The sequence below is a fragment of the Bison bison genome, unplaced genomic scaffold, assembly GCF_000754665.1.
Source record: "Bison bison bison isolate TAMUID 2011002044 unplaced genomic scaffold, Bison_UMD1.0 scf7180017864240, whole genome shotgun sequence".
Lineage (NCBI taxonomy): Eukaryota > Metazoa > Chordata > Mammalia > Artiodactyla > Bovidae > Bison > Bison bison.
This window is the reverse complement of record NW_011494812.1, coordinates 2,228,415-2,249,336: the sequence shown is the minus strand read 5'-3', so window position 1 is coordinate 2,249,336 and position 20,922 is coordinate 2,228,415. Positions and strand designations below refer to the sequence as shown.

At 51.3% G+C, this 20,922-nt stretch overlaps 2 protein-coding genes across 3 annotated transcripts in view; both read left to right on the top strand.

The window, feature by feature from the left end:
• The window catches only part of SLAMF9 (SLAM family member 9), a 28,841-nt gene extending 21,374 nt beyond the window's left edge, over positions 1–7,467 (top strand). Inside the window, exons 1-4 of one of the 2 annotated variants that reach the window (XM_010846869.1) lie at positions 4,257–4,388; positions 5,095–5,436; positions 6,427–6,702; positions 7,097–7,467. In XM_010846869.1, the coding sequence (XP_010845171.1) occupies positions 4,343–4,388; positions 5,095–5,436; positions 6,427–6,702; positions 7,097–7,302 (870 nt within the window). In that variant the 5' untranslated portion in view covers positions 4,257–4,342 and the 3' untranslated portion in view covers positions 7,303–7,467. Of the gene's footprint in view, positions 1–4,256; positions 4,389–5,094; positions 5,437–6,426; positions 6,703–7,096 lie in introns of those variants that run through there. The other variant, XM_010846870.1, reaches the window with a different exon arrangement.
• A 6,059-nt stretch (positions 7,468–13,526) lies between these two features.
• IGSF9 (immunoglobulin superfamily, member 9) overlaps positions 13,527–20,922 on the top strand; it is a 20,078-nt gene continuing 12,682 nt past the window's right edge. The window contains exons 1-3 of the mRNA XM_010846867.1: positions 13,527–13,973; positions 15,830–16,079; positions 16,322–16,510. Coding sequence (XP_010845169.1) covers positions 16,022–16,079; positions 16,322–16,510 — 247 coding nt within the window. The 5' untranslated portion in view covers positions 13,527–13,973; positions 15,830–16,021. The remainder of the gene's footprint in view (positions 13,974–15,829; positions 16,080–16,321; positions 16,511–20,922) is intronic.

The following is a 20,922-nucleotide window of genomic DNA, read 5'->3' as shown; positions in this document are numbered from 1 at the left end:
ACTTTATCATATATAATAGTACAACAACCTAGGTTCAACCAAAACGGGACCTTTAGCAAGAACTTGGGTGGAGGTAGTCTTTCTGGGAGACCATCCAGGAAGCCAATATGAAAGAATGAGGAGCATGAGATGGAGAAGGGAGAAAAGCCCATAAAAGTTGTGTTTGTGGTTGGTTATTGCTGTGGGCTGAAAAACCCTGAAGAACAAGCCTCAGGATTATCCCTGGGCAGGGAATAAAGAAAGGGCAGGGAGGAAGGGCAGGAAGGCTGGGGCATTTATCCATCAACTCAGTGTTCCACTGACTCCAGGGGTTACCTCTGGGGTCTGTGCACTCCCCTGCACTTCTTGGCTGCATTGCACCTGGGCTGATGCAATTCCACTGCTGCAGAGAAAACCCTGAAACAGAAAAGCAAAGGTACAAACTTCAGGGTGGAGGTCACAGTCCTGGAACTGTCCACCGCTGTGCTGCAGAAATCAGCTGGGTCAAAGACTGCGGTAAGGGGATCCTCTGTGTTAGCTGGGACTCTCCCTGCCGTGGTTCACTGAGGTGTCCCTGGGACAGGAATGGAGAGATGAAAGGCAACACGGGGGACCTCCCTCTGTGAAATTTACAACCAGAATGAAGGAGAACCTGAGTCATCACTCTCGGAATCTCCCTCATCTATGGAGAGAGGGAGCTCAGAAAGAGGTTTCCTTTTTTTCTATTTTATTATTATTATTGGCTGCACCACATGGCTGGTGGGATCTTAGATCCCCAACCAGGGATGGAACCTCTGCCCTCTGCATTGGAAGTGCAGAGTCCTAATTACTGGACTGCCGGGGAGTGCCAGAAAGAGATTTCTTTAGAAAGAACTTTTCATTGTCATTCCCCGTCTCATGGGCTTCTCAGCAGTAAAGAATCCACCTGCCAGTTTAGGAGCTGCAGGAGACACGGGTTTGATCCCTGGGTGGGAAATATTCTCTGGTGGAGGAAATGGCAACTCACTCCAGTGTTCTTGCTGGGATAATCCCATGGACAGAGGAACCTGGTGGCTTACTGTCCATGGGTTGCAAAGAATCAGACACAACTGAGTGGCTGAGCACACACACATCCCACCTTATCCCCCAAAGGATAAACGATGTTATGTCTGACCAGCAGCCAAAGGAGGGGTCTTCAGGGAAAGGACACTGTGAGCTTTGACATGCTTGCCTGCAGGTGAGAGTCCAAGGGGACCGGAGTGTCAATCAGGCTTTGGAGAATTAAAACCAACTGTGGAGTAAGATGGGACTCCCATGAGGCAGCCAGGAAAGTGGTGCTATGCTATAGATCTCAGAATCTGTCAAAGCTAGGAATGTTTTGGTGGGCAACTGAGACCACCCGTGAGACACAGCCTGCTGCTTGGTTGGCCTGAGTGCCATACAATAGGGACAGTTGAAGAGGCGACGGGTGGAGATGAGATGTACAACCAGATGTCCAGGGGCTGAGGAAAGACTTTCAAAGGATGACTCAGAATAGAGACGCATCCTTCCTGGGTCAAGAATAGAGAGAAGGAACCAGCAGAAACGTGTAAAAACCCACAAAACTGATCCTCAATGGAGTCCTTCTTAACCATCTGCCAGATTCACAGAGCGCAAAGACACTCAGCTGGGTGAGAACGATTCCACCCTCTCCCCTCCCTGCCCACCCTCCTGGAGATGGGGAACATGAATTGGGGTGGGGGCAAGTTGAAGAAAGCAGAGGGAGAGTGAAGCTGAGCAGAGAGCAGGGCTCCTCCCACTCTCCTGTGTAAGCTTTTAGCCTGAAACAGACATAAGCCAGGGCAAGGGGAGAGTGCTCAATTCTAGGTAAGTTTAGAATTTTGTATATTACATGGGAAAGAAGTTCTCATTTCTGAACTGAGAGCAGAAAACCAAAGCCGAGGTTCTCATCTGTCACAGGGGAAGATCACCCCACTGAGTAAGATTGAAGAGTCAGTGAGAGATGGAAATGGAGCCGCATTTGGGTCGCAATCCATGAGCCAGAATGAAAAATCAGACTTCCGGGGCACTTGAAAATCATACTTGGAGAAGGGCTTTCTCCACACTGAACTTGGAGGGCTTAGTGAGGGTGGGTTGGGGGCGGGAGGAAGTGATGGAAATTATTTCTCTCTGCTCAATAAGTATAATGTACCATTTATGGAGACAGGTGTTTAATCAATCTGCCCATAGTCACCTTTTGTCTGATCAGCATATTCACTGCAGTGGCCCTGAAGGTGCCCCTGAATCTCTTTTGAAGAGAGAACTCGTCTTCAGCTTCAAGGGGTGCAGTCAGCTGGCAGCCGCCAGCTGCAGCACGTGCAGGACCCACGAGAGACCCATGCACTTCCTGGGCAGCCCCAGCCAATGGCTGTGCATGGTGAGAATGTGGGAGCTCCACGCCAGGGCTCGCTGCTGAGTTAGTGAGACTGTCTGCTCAGCATCACGGTCCCAGGCTCTCCTTGCTCATTTCTGCTCCCTTCCACTTTTATCTTTTATGTTCCCCTCACCCTCCCTCGCCCACACAGATTAAACCTCTTTTACTCCTAACTCCATCATCTGCTTCTCAGAGAACCTAACTCATGCTCATCTTTTCAACTGAATTTTTTTTCTTCTTTGCTTTAATACTATTTTTATTTTTTTATTTTATTTTTTCCCCTTTTTATTTATTTATTTATTATTATTATTTTTTTTTACTTTACAATATTGTATTGGTTTTGCCATACATCAACATGCATCTGCCACGGGTGTACACGTGTTCCCCATCCTGAACCCCCCTCCCCCCTCCCTCCCCATACCATCCCTCTGGGTCATCCCAGTGCACCAGCCCCAAGCTTCCCGTATCCTGCATCGAACCTATTTTTAAGTGAGATTATGTTAAAAAAGTTTTCATACTCAGACTGAGACCTGATCTACATTTTCAAAAAACCCCAACCCCCAAGATTTGATAATTATATAAATTGAACTTTAAGAACTGTCTACTTCATTCTTGTCTTCCCTTAGCATATCTTACTCATCCTTGAGGTCTTAGCTTAAAAATCATTTCTCCTCGAAAGCTTTTCCCCAACCCTCCTGACTTCAGCTTTGGTAAATCCCTCTGTCACAGGTCCCCCCAGTTTCCCTTTGGTAAGACTCATCAAACTTGCGGTTACTTGGCTGTGGTCAGTTGTTGGCCTCTGCTATCCATAAAGCCATGATCTAAAATTCTTGGTCACTGCTAATCACCCAGCACTTAGGACAGTGCCTGGGCCAAGGAAGCTATTCAATAAATACCTAACTGAGTGTCAAATCTGATCATCTAAAGTATGGGATATTGGCACATATCTGCCTCTAATTGTGCCCTTCATCTTAAGGGCATCACTCTTGCTCCTGATTACAGCAAGACTCATAGAATTGAGTACTAGAAGAAACTTAAAGATTATCCCATCTGAGCACCCATGGATGCCAGACATGCTGTAGAATATTCAACAATCCAAGATTGTCCAATCTTAGTTTGAATACGAAGGACAGAAAGTACTTTCAAAGGCTACCCATTGTGTCCTGGACAGCTCTGATTGTCAGATTTCCTAGAGCTTAGTTCATTTCATATTCTCACAGAATGATTTAATATTTTTTGATAATATTGACAACATAGATAGGCTTTCTGGTCTAAACTGAGTGTTAGTCACTCAGTCGTGTTTGACCCTTTGCAACCCCATGGAACTTGGGGTTGGGGGAAGAAGTCAAAATTTCTCTTCCTATGAATAGTCTCTCAAATGGGAACCTAGCTAACTTGAAATAGAAAAACTTCCTTCATTCATACATGCCAAAAATATCAGTTGGGCGCTAAATGTGTCTAGCATGGGAACCAGCATCAGTAGGACATAGAGAGATGTCCCAAAATATGGAGTCTGCCTGGGGAGATAAAGATGTTTATAAGATCAAATGATCACAGCAACATAGGAACTGCCAAGGGAGATCTGAGGCAGAGTATCCTGAGAGCCAAATCACAGGGTGGATAGAAAGTGTTTGAAGAGCTTGGGGGAGGTGGTAGTCTGGGAAGCCTGGGAATACAGGGGGCAGGCATCTAGGAAGGGTTCATTTAGGAAGTGAGATTTCGGTTGAGTACTATGGACAGGAAACATGAGGCAGTGGGTAAACCACCTTGCCAATCAGGCTGGAGAGATGTCTTCCCAAGATGGACAGGGAGGGGCTTGGTGAGATGGGGAAGTTAGAGGACAGCTAGCTGGGGGAACCACTTCCCTCTCCCCAGGACTGTGAGTCTGCCTCCAGCAGCATCTTGTCAGCTTGTCTTCCTTAGAGCCTCCAGGACTGACCAGGTCACACTCCCAGGACACAGGCTACTGGCATGGGAGCACTTCTGTGGCTGCTCCTCCTCGTGCTGTCCCAGGAAGGTGAGACAGACTGCCAGCTTCAGAACAGGAGTATCTCATTTCCTCTCTGTGCTCCTGTTCTGCTGGGCCTTGGGCTAGCAAGTCGCTGCCTTTGGGACTGAGTCCTTCAGCTCCTCTGGAGTACAGAGGACTAGGGTGTGACTTTAGTGCAGTAAAAAGAGATAAGGATACCTGTGGATACAGAAGGGGAGCAACCCCAAGGACAGCAAATGGAGAAGAGAGAACTTGGAGGGTGAGGTACAGATGGAAACCAAACCCTGGTAGGTGCTCGAGTCAGGTGCAGCGAAGAGCTAGAGCCAAAAGAGGCAGTTGGAGGATGAGATTGATTGTGAGTCACAGAAACTACTCAACTGAGACTGAGACCATGCCCCACCGCCAGTCTCAGCAGCCCAGAGACACCACTTGCGTTGTTTCCATCTTTCTGAAGTTTTATTTATTTATTTACTTACTTGGCTGTATGGGGTCTTAGTTGCAGCACATGGGATCTTCATTGCGAGTCATGCAGATCTTTTGTCGAGGTGCACGAATTATCTCTCGTTGTGGCGTATGGGCTCCGTAGTTGTGGTGCTCAGGCTTAGTTGTTCCCCAGCATGTGGGATCTCAGTTCCCTGACCAGGGATTGAACCTGCATCCCCCGCATTGCAAGGCAGATCCTTAACCGCTGGACCACCAAGGAAGTCCTAATCTTTTCTTTCTTTATCTGCAGCTGAAGGGTACTCTGGAGATGGTGTGGATCCTGAGGAAGTGGTTGGGATCCTTCACGAGTCCATCAGTCTGCCCCTGGAAATGCCATTTGATGAGGAGGTTGAGAACATCATCTGGTCCTCCCACAAAAGGCTTGCCACTGTGGTGTCAGAGAAAGAGGGACATCCGGCTACCATCATGGTGACCGACCCTCGCTATGACGGCCGAGTAAGCTTCCTGGAGCCCACCTACTCCCTCCACATCCAAAATCTGAGCTGGGAGGACTCAGGATCTTACCAAGCTCAAGTCAACCTGAGAACGTCCCAGGTCTCCACCATGCAGCAGTACAATCTGCGTGTCTATCGTGAGTTTATTGGGAACCATAGCGCTGCCTTTTCTGACTCTCCTGAGATTCCTACACAAAGGCCCAAGGGTCTTAGGACTCGGGGTTTCGGCTTGAGGGCCTGGGACTGGAAAGCATTCTGTCTCCAGTGTGTCTGACCTCACCTGCAGGTAAAGTGACCTGGAGTAGCAAGACCCTGGGCTCTGAGCAGTGTCTGTGGATTGTTGTGAAAGGAGTCAGGGGCTTTGCGTACAGACCTCTTAGGGAGCCTTTCTGTTCCTATGAGATTTTGCGTCCTGGGCATGAATGCCACCTCCATATATATATATATTTTTTTATTGGCTGTACTGGGTCTTCACGGTGGTGAGCAGGGGCTTCTCCTGTTGCAGAACAGGGGCTCTAAAACACGGGCTCAGGAGCTGTGGTGCCCTGGCTTAGTTGCCACGGGTCATGTGGGATCCTACTTCCCCAATCAGGGATCAAACTCAAGTCCCCGGCACTGGAAGGTGGATTCTTAACCACTGGACCACCAGGGAAGTCCTGCCACCTCCATTCCTAAGCCTTTTATCCTCGTCTTTGATTTGAGGGCTACTAATCAGGGTGTCCTGTCTACCTGAACCCAAATTCCCTCTTAATGCTTGTGACATTGACTGATATTCTACCTTGAATCGTGCATACACTAATTAAATTATAAGTGCCCTCAGGAGGGTGATAATATTTTCTAGGATCAAAGAGGCAGGAGAGTTTGAAGGAAAGTGGGGTGCAAAGGTAAGAGAGAGAAGGCAAGGCATAAAGCAGAGGTAGAAGATGCCATCAGCAGCTCCGTCATCTTGGCAGCTGCCCTGGGAACCACAGGTTGGATGGTGGCTGGGTGCTGTTAGTTTGGCTCCTTCCTCGTTTAGGTGAAGCAGGTCTCAGTGGGCAGCATCAGTACCCCAGTGTCGAAGAATTTAGGAAAACAGAGCCAGTCCCTGATTACTTAGAAGGCCTTTGTGTTTCTCCTTCATCTAGAACGCCTGTCACAGCCTCACATGACAGTGAAGTTTGAGATCCCTGGGGAAGAAGGTGCCTGTAATATATCCCTGATATGCTCTGTAGAGAATGCGGGCCTGGACGTGACCTACACCTGGATATCCTGGGAAGATGGCGCTGACACAGCCCATGAAGGCGCCATCCTCAGAGCATTCTGGAGGCCTGGGGACAAGGCTGTCTCTTACACCTGCAGGGCCAGCAACCCTGTCAGCAACATTACTTCCCGTCCCATCCAAGCTGGGTCCTTCTGTGCAGGTACCAGGGTCCCAGAGACAGTCCCCGAGTCACTGCAGGGTTTCAGGGTGACCACACCCTTCTCCTCAGGAGAGAACGTGGAGTCTAGAACCCAACCCCTCCCGTACAGACTTGACCCCTGGATTGGGGAGGGGCTTCCCTTTTCCTTGTGCTCACAGCTTGGAAGCTGGGAAGGTCCCTTCTAGTCCCTTCTAGTCCCTTCTAGGTTGAGATTACTCCCCAGATCACAACCTCCGAGATTCTGTGAAAAGAATATACATCCCTGAGATACTTGCCAAGGAATCAGCTGACAGTGAACCTGAGACCTCCTCGGTGGAATTTGGGGTGGGTGTCTTCCCCTAAATCCAGACCTTCCCTCTGGTAAGCCCCTCTCTCCTTGCCTTCTCTGCCCCAGATCCTGGCTACCCTTTGGAGAAGGCCTCCACTTCCTTCTGTCTTTTGGCCAAGGGACTGCTCATCCTCTTGCTTTTTGGAACTCTGGCCGTGGGCTTCTGGTTCATCCGAGTCCAGACAAGAGGCAAAGTGCTGAGAATGAAGAAACTCAAGAGAGACAGAATGAGACTGAGAAGGAAGGGGCGGCCTGGCCCCAGCCTGAGCTGATGGCCCCTGGGGGCCCCTGTCCTGAGCATTGCTTCTTCTCAGCCCCAGCGGAAACTTCCTCCTCCCCAGGCTCATCTATTCCCAGGGGATCAAAGGGCGGGCATCTCAAGGGCCATGCTCCCAGAGGGAAGATTGTCTGGCAATAAAGTCAAACCGGGTGACTCCACTCTGGAGGAGCTGTGTAGTCTTTCACTGGGTAACTCTGGCAAAACCTGCTTTCTTGCCTTTCCTTCCCTTCTAGGTGACCCCCTCCATGCCGCCTGCTTTCCACAACTGCCTTTGGAGAAGAAAGTGAGTCTAAAAGACCTCCTCACAATGCGGTGTTGGTACGTTATTATTCACGCCTAACCCATTCCCCACCAACACACATAACATTTACACTTCAATAAGAAGAGTGAGAGATTCCTTTTAATCTAAATGAAGCTGTGACTCCTGAATGGGAAATTTCAGGCACCAAGAACTCTGCATGAATGTGGTATTATTCCTATTATTCCTACCAATTCTTCTGCTTTCATACCCTCCTTACACCCTGGCCAATGAGTTCACTAAGCGACTCACCCACCCGATGTTAATCTACCGACTGTCCTGCACAGGGAGCTATGAAGCACCCCAGTGCAATCCTACTCTGGGTCTCAGTTGAGCCTGGTGACCTTTCCATCATCTCCCTGATGCCAGTTGCTCTGGGCCTCTGGTGCCTGCCCCATAGAGATGGCAACTCAGTTGGATTAATAGCGTAGGTCTGGATACTTCCCTGGTGATCCAGTGGCTAAGACTCCATGTTCCCAGTGCAGGCACCCAGGTTGGATCCCTGGTCAGGGAACTTAGATCCCATGTGCTGCAACTAAGAGTTTGCAAGCTGCAACTAGAGAGTTGGCATCCTTCAATGAAGATCAAAGATCTCGTGTGCGGCAGCTAAGACCTGGTGCAACCAAATAATTCAATAAAGTAAAAATAAATATTTTTAAAAAACAGCAGAGGTTGAGACTCTTGACCCCTGTTTGTATTTGGGATTAGAGTCCTGTCTATCCCTTACCCATAGATTTCCATGTCTCACACCTTCTCTCTGGACTGTTGTCCTGGGCTGCTGCCCCCTACACATATATTACCCTCCCCTCCTCCTGTTCTCCTGGCAAAGACCTTTAATTTTATGTTCTTGCTCTTTCCCAAGACCAGTGATCAATATGAATTCCTCACCCTCTGCTTAAGTCTTGGTCATCCTCCCCAAATCAGATCTTGTGAATGCTACTTAATGTAGCTGCCGTGGCAGGGTGCAGAGTTGGGGGTGAAATGGGGAGGGGACTGAAAGCCACTCATGCCACAGGACGTGCTGAGGGAGTGAGTGACCTGGAGGAGGGTGGTGTGGGATACTGTAGTGTCACGGTCTTCGTAGACCGGGACCTGGGGACTGGAGTCAACGAGAAGAAGGATGCAGGATCCCAAGTCTCGAGTGAAACAAGGGTCCTTTATTTGCAGAAATGCATGCTTATATATCTTCAGTAAAATGATTACTCAGCCATTAAAAAGAATGAAATTCCACCAATTGCAAAAAATGAATAGTCCTAAAAGGTCACTGAAGAGTCACTGAAGGGAGTCACTGAAGGGGATCCAAGCAGGTGCTCTTTCCCATGATCTCAGTCCTGAGAACTGCGTGCAGCTCTGCTCGTTCCTGTTTCCCAGGAACTGATAAGGAATAGAGAGTCCTTGAGAAACGGCACACAAAGGAAGAAAACAACATATTGGATCCCTTAAAGTTGAGCGTCCCCTGACACTGTATGGAGAGCCCTGGGTGGGATCCCAGGAGATCTGGGCTGTGCTCTGCCACTGGCCTCTGGCTTGGGACACGTGGTCCAGCAGATGTCCACAGAGGCGCCGTCCCTTTCGACTAGAAACACACCCTTTGAAGACAGCAGGCACAGGTACAGCTGACTGGTGCTCCAAGGCTAAGGGAACGCCTTGGCTCCGACAGGGGCGGGATGGGCTGGTAACCCCAGCGAATTTTAGAGGAGGGACTGAGGGGTAAAGACAGGGCTGTGTGGCAGAAGCCACGCCAGCCACCTCTCTGCATTTCTCTTTCCCCTCTTAGTGAGGAGAAGGATACTGACCTCCAAAGTGTGTCCCAAGAAAAAGAACACTGAGACTGTGGAGGGGCAGATGGACTCACTTGGGACTGTAGGGACCAAGGATGTCTTTGGGGAAACAAGACACAGGGGACTTCCCTGGTGGTTTGATGGCTAAGGCTCCACGTTCCCAAGGCAGGGGGCCTGGGCTCCATCCCTGGTCGGGGAAGTAGATCCTACATGCCTCAACAGTGCACATGGACCACGCACTGGGACGCCCCAAGAGGAAGCCTCCAGCAAGGGGCATGGAGGAAACCAAGAGCCAGGGCTTCCAGGGACGGAAGGAAGCAGAGCCAGGAGGCAAGCGGGGGCTTCCTGTCTCGATTATTGGGCGGGAGATGGAGCCCTGTAGGGCTTGGGGAGGAGGTGGTGAGGTTGGGAAAAGAAAAAGAAAAAAGGGAAGTTTAGTTTCTAAGTCCACTCCCCAAAGAGTTCCTAAGACTATCAAAGGATCCACTCTATTCCCTGAGGGTCTGAGTCAGTGTCCCGCTGGAAGGCAGTCCCTGGCCCGAGGCTGGTTCTCTGTGCCCCGCTTTGGGCTGAGTAGTTCCACCTCCAAAAAGGCATGAAGATCTAGGACCAAACCTGCAGCTCCCAACTCCTCTAATTTCTTTAATAGCTTTCTGGAAACTGAGTGGAAAAGGCCACTGGCCATCTTGCATACATGGGGGCAGGTCTTTTCTTGTGAATTTCAGAGTCTGGCACAGGAGATCAATAAGGGAAGGAATGGTCTCTGTACAGTCAGCTGATGGCCCTCCCTAAAATACAAGGGAGCACCTCTCACACCCAGTCTGAACGGAGAAAGGCTGAGGTCCCCAACCAGCCCAGAGCACCTGGATGCAGAACATTCAGACTTTGAAGAAGGTGGAATACAAGCTCAGAAAGACTCAGGCCTCTTCCTCTACAGAAAACCGGGATAATAATCAGCTGGTAACACTTTGCTTTTTGCAAAGTTTGCTCTGTTGAATGGAGAAGGCAATGGCACCCCACTCCAGTACTCTTGCCTGGAAAATCCCATGGACGGAGGAGCCTGGGCTGCAGTCCATGGGGTGTCGAAGAGTCAGACACGACTGAGCGACTTCACTTTCACGCATTGGAGAAGGAAATGGCAACCCACTCCAGTGTTCTTGCCTGGAGAATCCCAGGGACGGGGGAGCCTGATGGGCTGCCGTCTATGGGGTCGCACAGAGTCGGACACGACTGACGCGACTTAGCAGCAGCAGCAGCAGCTCTGTTGAAACAGGTGAAAAGCAAACTGAGGGGAGGAGGATAACACTTAAGCGCCGAAGTGTCAGGCACTGGGCTTGCACTGGAGAGGCGGAAAAGATACTCTCTGCCCTTGGAACTCTTTGTGGGGTGTGTTAGATGTAATTACAGTGAGGTGTGACAAGGGCTTCGGGTGAAGGTGAGGATGTGGTGAGAGTTCAGTGATGATGTCCTGGAGGGAAGAGGTAACAGAACTTTGACCTCTGACTACCAGTGAGTTCCCAGGGAAGGGAGAAAAAGGACTTTGTAGCCAGACAGAAGATAAGAAGAAAGCCATTGATAAGTGAACAAGCACCATGAATTCAAGGGACTATGAGGCCATGCGCTGCGCCCTGTGATGAATGGGTAGTCTGGAGAGGCAGGCAGGTCTTCTCTGATAGGCTAAGGGCTGAGGTGGGGGTGGCGGGGATTTAAGAATGAAACAAGACCAGCTCTACACCCTCATGGAGCTTTGGTCTCACTGGCTTAGAAAACAGGCATGCCAACAGCCACGAAACAATCAATGATGAATGGTAACTCTTTTCTGATCGGGTGACAGGACCAGTGCTCGTAGCAATCAGCAAAGTCTCTGGAATTGACAACATTGTCTAGTCTTCCTGTCAACAAATTGAAAATATGTGGGCTGGTTTAAGCTTTGGCAGGATGATGCTAGGTAGAATCCTAGCAGATTGAACAAATTTTTCCAGAAAATAATATTTATGGATAGGATTTTTTTTTTTACCAATTTTCACTTCCAGCATGGTGAGGGAGCAAGTTAGGGTCAGGTTCCTTTTCTTACCAGAAAGCTGACAAGATGCACCTGAATCAGAGCAAAATGATGATAATAATAAAATACAAAATTAGCATCTCCCCCCCTCAAAAGAGAAAAGACTGTATCTTAAACTTAAAAAAATTGAAAACCATTTCAAATCCCAATTTTACAAAAAGTTATTTTAATGTCCAAACGAAATTAACTTATCCTCAAGAAAATACTGGAGACAGTGGAATTGAAACCTTTGAACTAGAGATGGAGCCCATTCTCACACAGGGGAAGGAGATCTTTTGTATTGGTTGGTGAGGGCCCAAGATATAACAACCGTCACACTCTTCCGCCACCTTCCCCAGGCATTCTGCTTGGCCTTGCTTTCCTCTTGTGTTCACTAACACGTTTTCATTGGAGTCTTAGCACTGTTAGGTCAGTTTGTCACATTGTAACATTTGAAGGGCCACTTTGAGAGACTTTGCTGGAGGGATAGTGAGAGACATCATTCCATTGCTCTTGCCTGCTCCCCTCCTTCACTCCCTTCCCACACTTTCATCTCAGGTGGTGAAAAACACCCAGATCTTTACACCTTTAGAACTTTCCAGCAGTCAAGTCCCTGAAGATGGAATGAATTACTACAAGGGGTGGTAAGCTTCTTGGCCCAGAATTTAGTCAGAAAGGGCTGGATGACCACCCGGAAGGGAGGATGTGGACGGGATACTGGTGTGAGCTGTGGTCAGACCCATCCTGTTGGGTCTTCTGGGTGCCAAGGGTATGACTGGGAATCAAATGCCTGGTGAGTGGCAGGAGTTCAGACTGGGGTGAGATTAGCATGCTGCTTTTAGGGAAGGCTTCCAGGGGAGCACCAGGACAGGTTTTTTTTGTTGTTTAGTTGCTCAGTCCTGTCCGACTCTTTGCAACCCCATGGACTGCAGCACACCAGGCTTCCCTGTCCTTCACCATCTCCCAGAGATTGCTCAAACTCATGTCCATTGAGACAGTGACTCCATCCAACCATCTCATCTTCTGTTACCCCCTTCTCCTCTTGCCTTCAATTTTTCCCAGCATCAGGGTCTTTTCCAGTGAATCAGCTCTTTATACCAGGTGGCCAAAAGACTGGAGCTTCAGCTTCAGCATCAGTCCTTCCAGTGAATATTCAGGACTGATTTCCTTTACGATTGACAGGTTTGATCTCTTTGCAGTCCAAGGGACTCTCAAGAGTCTTCTCCAATACAGCAGTTAGAAAGCATCAATTCTTTGGCACTCAATCTTCTTTATGGTCCAACTCTCACATCCATAGATGACTACTGGAAAAACCATAACTTTGACTATCCATACCTTTGCCGGCAAAGTGATGTCCCAGCTTTTACGCTATCTAGGTTGGTCATAGCTTTTCTTCCAAGGAGCAAGCATCTTCAAATTTCAGATTTCTGGTAGGGAAGGAGTCATGACCCTGCATCCCTAAGAGAGCACCAAGTTGAGGAAGCAGAGAAGGCTGCAGGGCTGACATGCAAGATGTGTTTCTGCCTGAGTCTGAAGTCCCCAAGGTGGGTGGGTTTGATGGAGTCTAGGCTGGGTTTCACTCCAGCTCTGCCCTGTGCTCTTGGGCAGGTTACTTCACCCTGTAGAACCTCAGTTTTCTTATTTGTCACACGGAGCTTTACCTACTTCACAGAGTTTCCGTACAGGTCACATAGGAGTCCTGAAGCAGGTAGTCCAGGATCTGGCTCCCTGCAGGGGCTCAATAAGTGATCATTCCTTTCATTCCTCCTCTCCCAATCTCCCGTGCCAGGATGTCTCTCTCTAGTTTCTTCCCTCTGGACTCGTTTCTTTGGGTGGTTGGTGCTGGGAGCTGACTTGGCAACCTCAGGCTGGGAGCGCTGCCTTCCCCTCCGCACACAGTGGGAGGCGCCTGGGCAAGATTTGGGAGCTCGCCAGTGCAGACAGGTATTTCCAGTCCGGCCAGAGAAGAATACGTGGAGGTGGAGGTGGCGATGGGGATGGGGAGGAGATCAGAGGGGCGGGGTGGATCCCCTGGGAGGAGGGCGGGGAGTCCTGCTCGCTGCCTGGTGCTTCTGCCCTCCAGGCTCGGGTTTCAACCCTAGCTGCCGCATCTGCGGTTAAGCCCGTTAGGCGAAGGGAGGACGTCTAAGGTGGCTTACCCAGGAAGGAGGGAGTGCAAGGAACCAGCTACGGGTCAGCTCCTGCGACCCCGGGAGCCCGGGCCTTGACCCGCTTAGCCTCGCAAGCTTGCAGCGGGAAGCGGCCGACCGATCCGTCTTTCCACGCTTCGTTGTATCGAGCTCCACCAGGGGGCGACCCGGGCCCACGTGCCACGGAGCCCTGCTTTCCCGAAACTACAACTCCCAGGCCGCTCGGGGGTCGCGCCCGCCTCGCCTCGCCTTCTGCTAGCTCCAATTGGCCGCCGCGGGAGGGGGATTGGCGGTCTCCAGGGCGACGGGAGGCGCTCGGGGCATCCGAGGCGGGGAGGCGGGTCCGCCCCCTATTGTGTAGCTGGAAGAGTGAGGCCGAGCGGTGCGGAGCAGGTGAGGGCGGGGGTGTTCTGGGGGCAATGGAATGGGGTGCCAGCGAGGGGATGAACAGTGCGGGAGTTATGGGGGACAGGAGAAAGCGGGGGAATTGTGGAATTCTTTGGGGGAGCAGAACTAGGGGAGTTCTGGGGAGTGAAGTAGAATTCTTGGTGGGTGGATGGGGACTCCGGAGAACTGGGGGAGTTCGGAAGTAGTGTGTGTGAGTGTGTGTGTGTGTGTAGGTGGGGTGGGGGTGGGGGTTCGTTCTTGGTGGGTTCCAGACACAAGGAGGAGTTCCAGGGGTCCGGAGACGGCAAGGGAGAAGAGAATTGAGGGCGGGGTATCAGAAGTGTATTGTGGGCTGAGGCAGGAGCATTCCAGGGAGGAGAGGATGGGAGAAGTGAGTGGGTGGCGATTCTGGGGGAGCCCGGGAGTTCCTTGAAGCACCGAGGATCTGGTGCAATTGGAGATCAGGTGCGAAGAATGGGAATTGTGGGGGGTGGGGAAGGTTGTGAGAAGTGGGGATAACTGGGATGGGAGAATGAGAGAGCGCTGGGTGGGGAGATCAGGTGAAGACATAGTGGCGGCAGAAGAGTTGGAAAGCTCTTAGGAAAAACAGAGGAATTCTGGGCAAACCTGGGTTTACTAGGGTTTTCAGAACAATGAGCCAGGAGGGAACTGGGAGTTCTTATGCATTTAGAAAAAGATATGTCTGTGACATATGGGAGAACTGGGGGCAGTGGAAAGCCAGGGGGGTGCTTGCTGGTGAGTTATCCGGAGTAAGATGTGCAGGGCCACTCAGTGGAGGCAGGGATCAGGCTGGGGGACATGGGGAGGTTTTATAGCCGGTCTTGACCTGTGAGGCCAGGCACGGGGTGGAGGCCCATAGAGCAGAGTCCACTTGGGTCTGCCAGGTCCAAGGCAGCACCACCCCACTGTGACTTCCCTAGATGCTTAGGCCCTGGGGCTATCAGGACCTCCTCCCCTCCAGGTCCCAGGGCTCACTTTGTACACCCTAGGGACTCTTGGGCTTTTTAAGCTTCATATGGGCCATGCCTCTGGGGCTGGGGAAGCGGTGGCAAACCTTGGGCCCTGAGGATGCTGGAGGGAGAGAAAAATGGGAGGAACTTGGATCATGGTGTCTGGCAAGACAGAGGGCTGTCTTGGCAGCATCAGGAAGAGAAAGTGGCACCAGCTGCCAGCCCACAAGCCCCGGGACCTGCCCAGACCTGGAGAATGCTGCCTGGGCCCCTCCATACCAGCAGATGGAAAGGGAGCTCCTCTCCCAAGTGTCTGACGCATTCATGGCTAAAGCAGTATTGGGAGGTTGGGTGGAGAAAGGGGTTCACAGAGGCTGCAGAAATGAGGCAAGGATCTGTGTGGGCACTTTCTGGGGGTTTTCATCCCAACTTTGCCTTTGACTGACTGTGTACACCTGAGCAAGTTTCTCTGAGATCCTCACTGTCCTTGTATGTCACTGAGGGGTGGAGGTGATAATACTGGTTCTACCTTGCTCTCTGCTACCTTGTTATTAGCATCAGGACTAAGGACAGGACAGAGAGCAGGCTGGACCATGGGGGCTCTGTATCTCCCATACTTAACTGACTAGTCCTTTTCCAAGTATAGAGGAACCCCAGTTCCCTCGTGGTGCAAATTTATAAGAGCTTGAGTAAAGAGGATATCCCCAGAATTCCTCAGCTTTTCCTAAGATCTTTCCAGCCCTCTGCTTCCCACATGTCCTTACCTGTCTGGTCTCCCCACCCCAGCACTCCCTCACCCTTCCGCCACTCATCTGCGCTCCTCTTCCCTTTCTCTACCTTTGCTCACCAACATTGGCCCACTTTGCATGTTGCCTTGCATTTTGCATCTAGATCTGGTGGTGCTCCAGAGAACGGCTTTCTCAGGTGTGACGTGAGCCAAGCCCTAACTGTCCAGAAGAGTGAGCGCTGATCCCTGTGACCTGATCAGAAGGATTGAGGGGCTTGCTGGGCTCTGCACGTCCCCGGGCCCCTCCATCTGGGCCCCTGTGGAGAGGAGGGGCCGGGCAAGCAGGCAGCTGGGCTATGGTTTGGTGCCTCAGTCTGGCCATCCTCAGCCTGATCATCAGCCAGGGGGCTGACGGTGAGCTGGACTCCCTGGGCTCCAGAACTCCCTGTTGGCTTTGGGGTAGGGGTTGGACCCCTGGGGTTCTCTGTGAGCAGGTCCGAGGAGGGGAGGAGCAGCTCTGGTTCTGCCAACATCAAAGATTCCTTCAACCCCATCACCAAGGCCTGGGGAACCCACCGAGATAGGGTATCTCCCCTCCCAGTCCTGGCTCTGGGTCCCTGCTGGGTCCTCATGCCACCGGCCTGCCCGCCCTGCAGGTCGAGGGAAGCCTGAGGTGGTGTCGGTGGTGGGCCGGGCCGGGGAGAGTGCGGTGCTGGGCTGCGACCTGCTGCCCCCGGCTGGCCGGCCCCCTCTGCATGTCATCGAGTGGCTGCGCTTTGGATTCCTGCTTCCCATCTTCATCCAGTTTGGCCTCTACTCTCCCCGCATCGACCCTGATTACGTGGGTAAGACTTGTCCTCAGCTGAGAGGTTGGGAGATGTCTCCAACAAAGGTGGGCTGGGTAGAGTGGGAACAAGGCCTCTTCTTAACAGCTCTGTCCCTGCCCCAGCCTCATCTCCAGCTCCACTGCCTGAACTCTGCATAACAAGCATGGCTCTGCTCCCAAGCAGTGTTCATTCACTGAAGGATTCATTCATTTACACACACACACACACACACACACATGCACGGTCTGTTTGGAACTCCACTTGGCCTGTTCCAAAGGAGATCCTGCAGCCCTGTTCCAAGTGTCCATCCTTATTCCCTAATCCCTCTTTCTAGAGCTCATCACGAACCTCCCAGACTCCTCCTGATCCTCCCTGGTCTCCCCCTACTTGGCCCTCTCCTGTCCCCTGGCTCTGCTATCTTCTCACTCCCTTGCCCTCCTCCCCTCCTATTTTCTTAAATGCTGATTTGGGGGGTTCTAGGCTTCTAGGGAGTAGACTGATGGGGCAGCAGGGTTGGGGGGTTTCTGATTTATCTGATTCTGAGTACAGCAGAGCTCATGCACGGCAGGGCTGGAGGGAACCAGGCTCCCCGAAAGATCAGCAAACAGATGGGGCTGGGCTGGGTTCCTGCTTCAGCTAGCTCCAACATGGACTTAAAATAGTGTATAGGCCTCCCTGGGGGCCTTCTCCTGTGCCCCAGCTGCTCCCTGAAAAGGCTCAGCTTCCTCCTAATCTCTGGGGAGCCTTAATCTGAGTGGTTTAGTGCAGGTCTCTGAGGGCAGAGGGTGGGAGAACCCAGGGCTGGGGCTGGGGTGGCTGTTGAGAGTCTGGCTGCCTCCTCATAGGGGAAGCCCAGGAAAGGCCACCTGGGAGGCTGTCGATGGGGGCAGGGGGACCCCCTCCCTTTTCCCTCTTTAGTTTGAATCCTGGGAGAAGCCACAGGATTGGCTGAGCTGTCACTGCGGGGCAGGCTGAGCAGAGAGAGGGGAGGAGGCTCAGGCAGGTGGTGCAGAGGGAAGGGTTTATTTTCAAACTGGGGGCAGTTGTTGGCAAACAGCCTAGTGGGATCGTATGTGTCTGCACAAGCCTGGGGAGAACCGCTTGGGAGAACTGATGAAAGCGGGGGCCCCACTTAGGACAAATGGAGAGACAATGGCGGGGCCCAGCCCCCGCTCCCGGCCTCTGCCCACCGGCTGGGGAGCAGCTGGGCTGAGGCTCGTGGATGTAGAACGTTGCCCCACTGAGGGCAGGGTAGAGGGAGGCTTTTCCTGGGATGCCTCTGGGCGGGGGTGGGAGTCGGGGAGTTGGGGCTGGTGATGTGCAACTCTCCTTCCTGCCCTCCCTCCACCCCCTTGTCTGGAAGGTAGCAACTTTGCTACCTGTGGGTTTTCTTTTTGTCTCTGTGGTGTTCCTTTGAGCTGCACGGGCTGTGAGCAGTAACCTCGGGGGCTTTCTTCCTACCCCTGCCCTTCATGCCCACCCCTCCCCTGGGTCTGAAGCTTCTGGTCAGGCAGAGCTAGTTTGGGGAGTTAGGGCCCTGGGGAGAGGACCCTGTACCCATTAACCCTTTTACTGCCTCCCAGTGTGGAATGGGCCTCTCAGCCTTTGTGCAGGGGACTCTGAACTGCGGTTGCTAGGCAACGGGAGGTGGAGGTTGCTAAGGACAATGCTGTCCTGTCATAAACCCTCTGGGCAAACGAAGGGGAGATGGCCTGGGACTGTGTGTGAGGCCCATGGCCTAGAATGTGGGAGGAACCACGAGAGAGACTGTTTGGAGCCTTCAGGGATTACACAGGGAGGGAAGGCTACCTATCTTTGATGACTTTAGAATCCATCTAGCAGAGGAGACTGGATTTGTGGACTAGTGCAAAAGTAGTAAAAGCAGTGTAAAACAAACCAGGACTAAATCCTAGAATGAAAGCAGCTGCTGTGTGTAAAGAACCCCGAACAGCGCCTGCATGGTGTGAAATCCTAGGTGTGAAGAGAAAAGAGAGTCCACTTGCTCTATACCAGCTTCCCTGGGGTGGATCTTAGATTAGCTCTTCCAATTCATGGGACCAGCTTTTGGTCTTTGACTTTCATGCTATATTTCTTGAGAGTTTCAAGATACCCCCTGTGGCAGAAGGGACATGAGTTTTCTCTCTGTCCTGAGTTGTCTGATAAAAATCAGTTATCTCAAGGACTTCCCTAGTGGTCCAGTGGTTGAGACTCCATGCTTCCAATGCAGAGAGCACAGGTTAGATCTCTGGTCAGGGAACTAAGATCTCACATGATGAGCAGCCAAAAAAGAAATCAGTTTTCTCGTCCTCCATTTAGAAGAGCCCCGCTTCCTTGAGTCATCTCCCCTCACCACCTTTTATTCTTGCATCCCCTGGGCTTCCCTGGTGGCTCAGACGGTAAAGAATCCGCCTGCAATGCAGGAGACTTGGGTTTGATCCCCGGGTCCGGAAGATCCCCTGGAGAAGGGCATGGCTACCCATTCCAGTATTCTGACCTGGAGAATCCCATGGACAGAGGAGCCTGGCAGGCTGCGGTCCATAGGGTCGCGAAGAGTCGGACAGGACTGAATGATTAACACTAACTCTCACTCTCCGCAGCGTCACCTCTTGCTGGAAACCTCCTGTACGCCTCTCGCTTCTTAGTTTCTTGGAGTATCTGGGCACAGTTAGGCCTATTTCTTGGACTTCTGTGTGTACATGAACTTGCACTTGTACATGAGTGTGGTTTCCGTGCTTTTGGAGAGCTTTGCAAGAGTGGGGACTGTGTCTCTTCCTTCCTCTACACACCCCTGCATGTCGAGAGGTCGGAAGACACTCGCTTTGGCTCTGTACGTAGAGAGTGGGCCTCCAGAAGGGGGACCCAGGACTCGGGAGGGCACAGGAAGTTCCTGGCCAACTTCCTGTTCTTCTGTAACACTTCCAGGCTAGCCATCCATACCTCACAGAGAAGTTAGGACATACGGTGTGCTTTATTGGATATTCTGATCAACAGACATTTGGAGCTGTTACCCCCTGGCTACCAACACACCCTGAGTGAGAATATACTGGCTAAACTCAGGGATGAGTGCCCTGAGCATCACTGGGTCCTCACACCAGTGAGCAGTGGACAGTGAACTGCATCATGAGAAAGCAGGCCTGCCTGTATTGCTGAATAGACACGTGATTTTGGAAAGAAGCTTAACATCAGTTCCTTTAATGGAATTCTTGAGAGGATTAAGTATGGTGACATTGCCTGATATTACGTGGCCCATATCCCAAACTCGATTTCCCTTCCGTCTTCTTCCTTCTTTGTAGCACTTGAAGATCACTGTAACGAAAAGTTACCATCACATGGGACTTAGAAGAGGGCGCAGTGGGGTCTGCGGGGTTCCATGGCCTGGCAGTTTAGGGTTACCGAGGAATCCCACTGGTGGGAGAAAGGGTGGGGTCATGTTCAATGTTTACCTGAGAGATCCAGGCTTACCTAGGTGGGGATTTAAGCACCCAGCCCTTTAAGCAGCTCCACCCTTTCTGGAAAATCCCCACCCCCCGCACCTTGTTCTTAGAAGAAAAAGGATCCTTGCCTAAGATCCCAGAGCCAGCCTTAGCCTGATACTTCACTTGTTCCCTGGTGGCATCAGGGCCCCCACAGGTTGACTCTATTTTAGAAAGATGACCCTAGAGGTAGACAGGAAGCAGACTGGCGGGGGTGAGTGCGCCAACGGCCCCAGATTGTCTGGTACTAGGAAGGGCTAAGTAAAGGCATAGTCTGGTTTCATCTGTTTTGCATAACCCAGAATATTTAGAAAATGTCATTTGTCCCTATCAAAAGTCAAGGTGGGGTGGGCAGCTGATGAGCATGGAGGCAGTGAGACCTCTTTGTGGGTTGTTGGCATAACCCAGGTGAGAGATGCAATCAGTTCAGTTCAGTTCATTCGCTCAGTCGTGTCCGACTCTTTGTGACCCCATGAACTGCAGCACGCCAGGTCTCCCTGTCCATCACCAACTCCCGGAGTTTACCCAAACTCATGTCCATTGAGTCGGTGATGCCATCCAACCATCTCATTCTCTGCGTCCCATTCTCCTCCTGCCTTCAGTCTTTCCAACATCAGGGTCTTTTCAAATGAGTCAGCTTTTGGCATCAGGTGGCCAAAATATTGGAGTTTCAGCTTCAGCATCAGTCCCTCCAATGAACACCCAGGACTGATCTCCTTTAGGATGGACTGGTTGGATCTCCTTGCAGTCCAAGGGACTCTCAAGAGTCTTCTCCAACATCACAGTTCAAAAGCATCAATTCTTCTGTGCTCAGCTTTCTTTATAGTCCAACTCTCACATCCATACATGACTACTGGAAAAATCATAGCTTTGACTAGACGGATCTTTGTTGGCAAAGTGATGTCTCTGCTTTTTAATATGCTGTCTAGGTTGGTCGTAACTTTCCTTCCAAGGAGT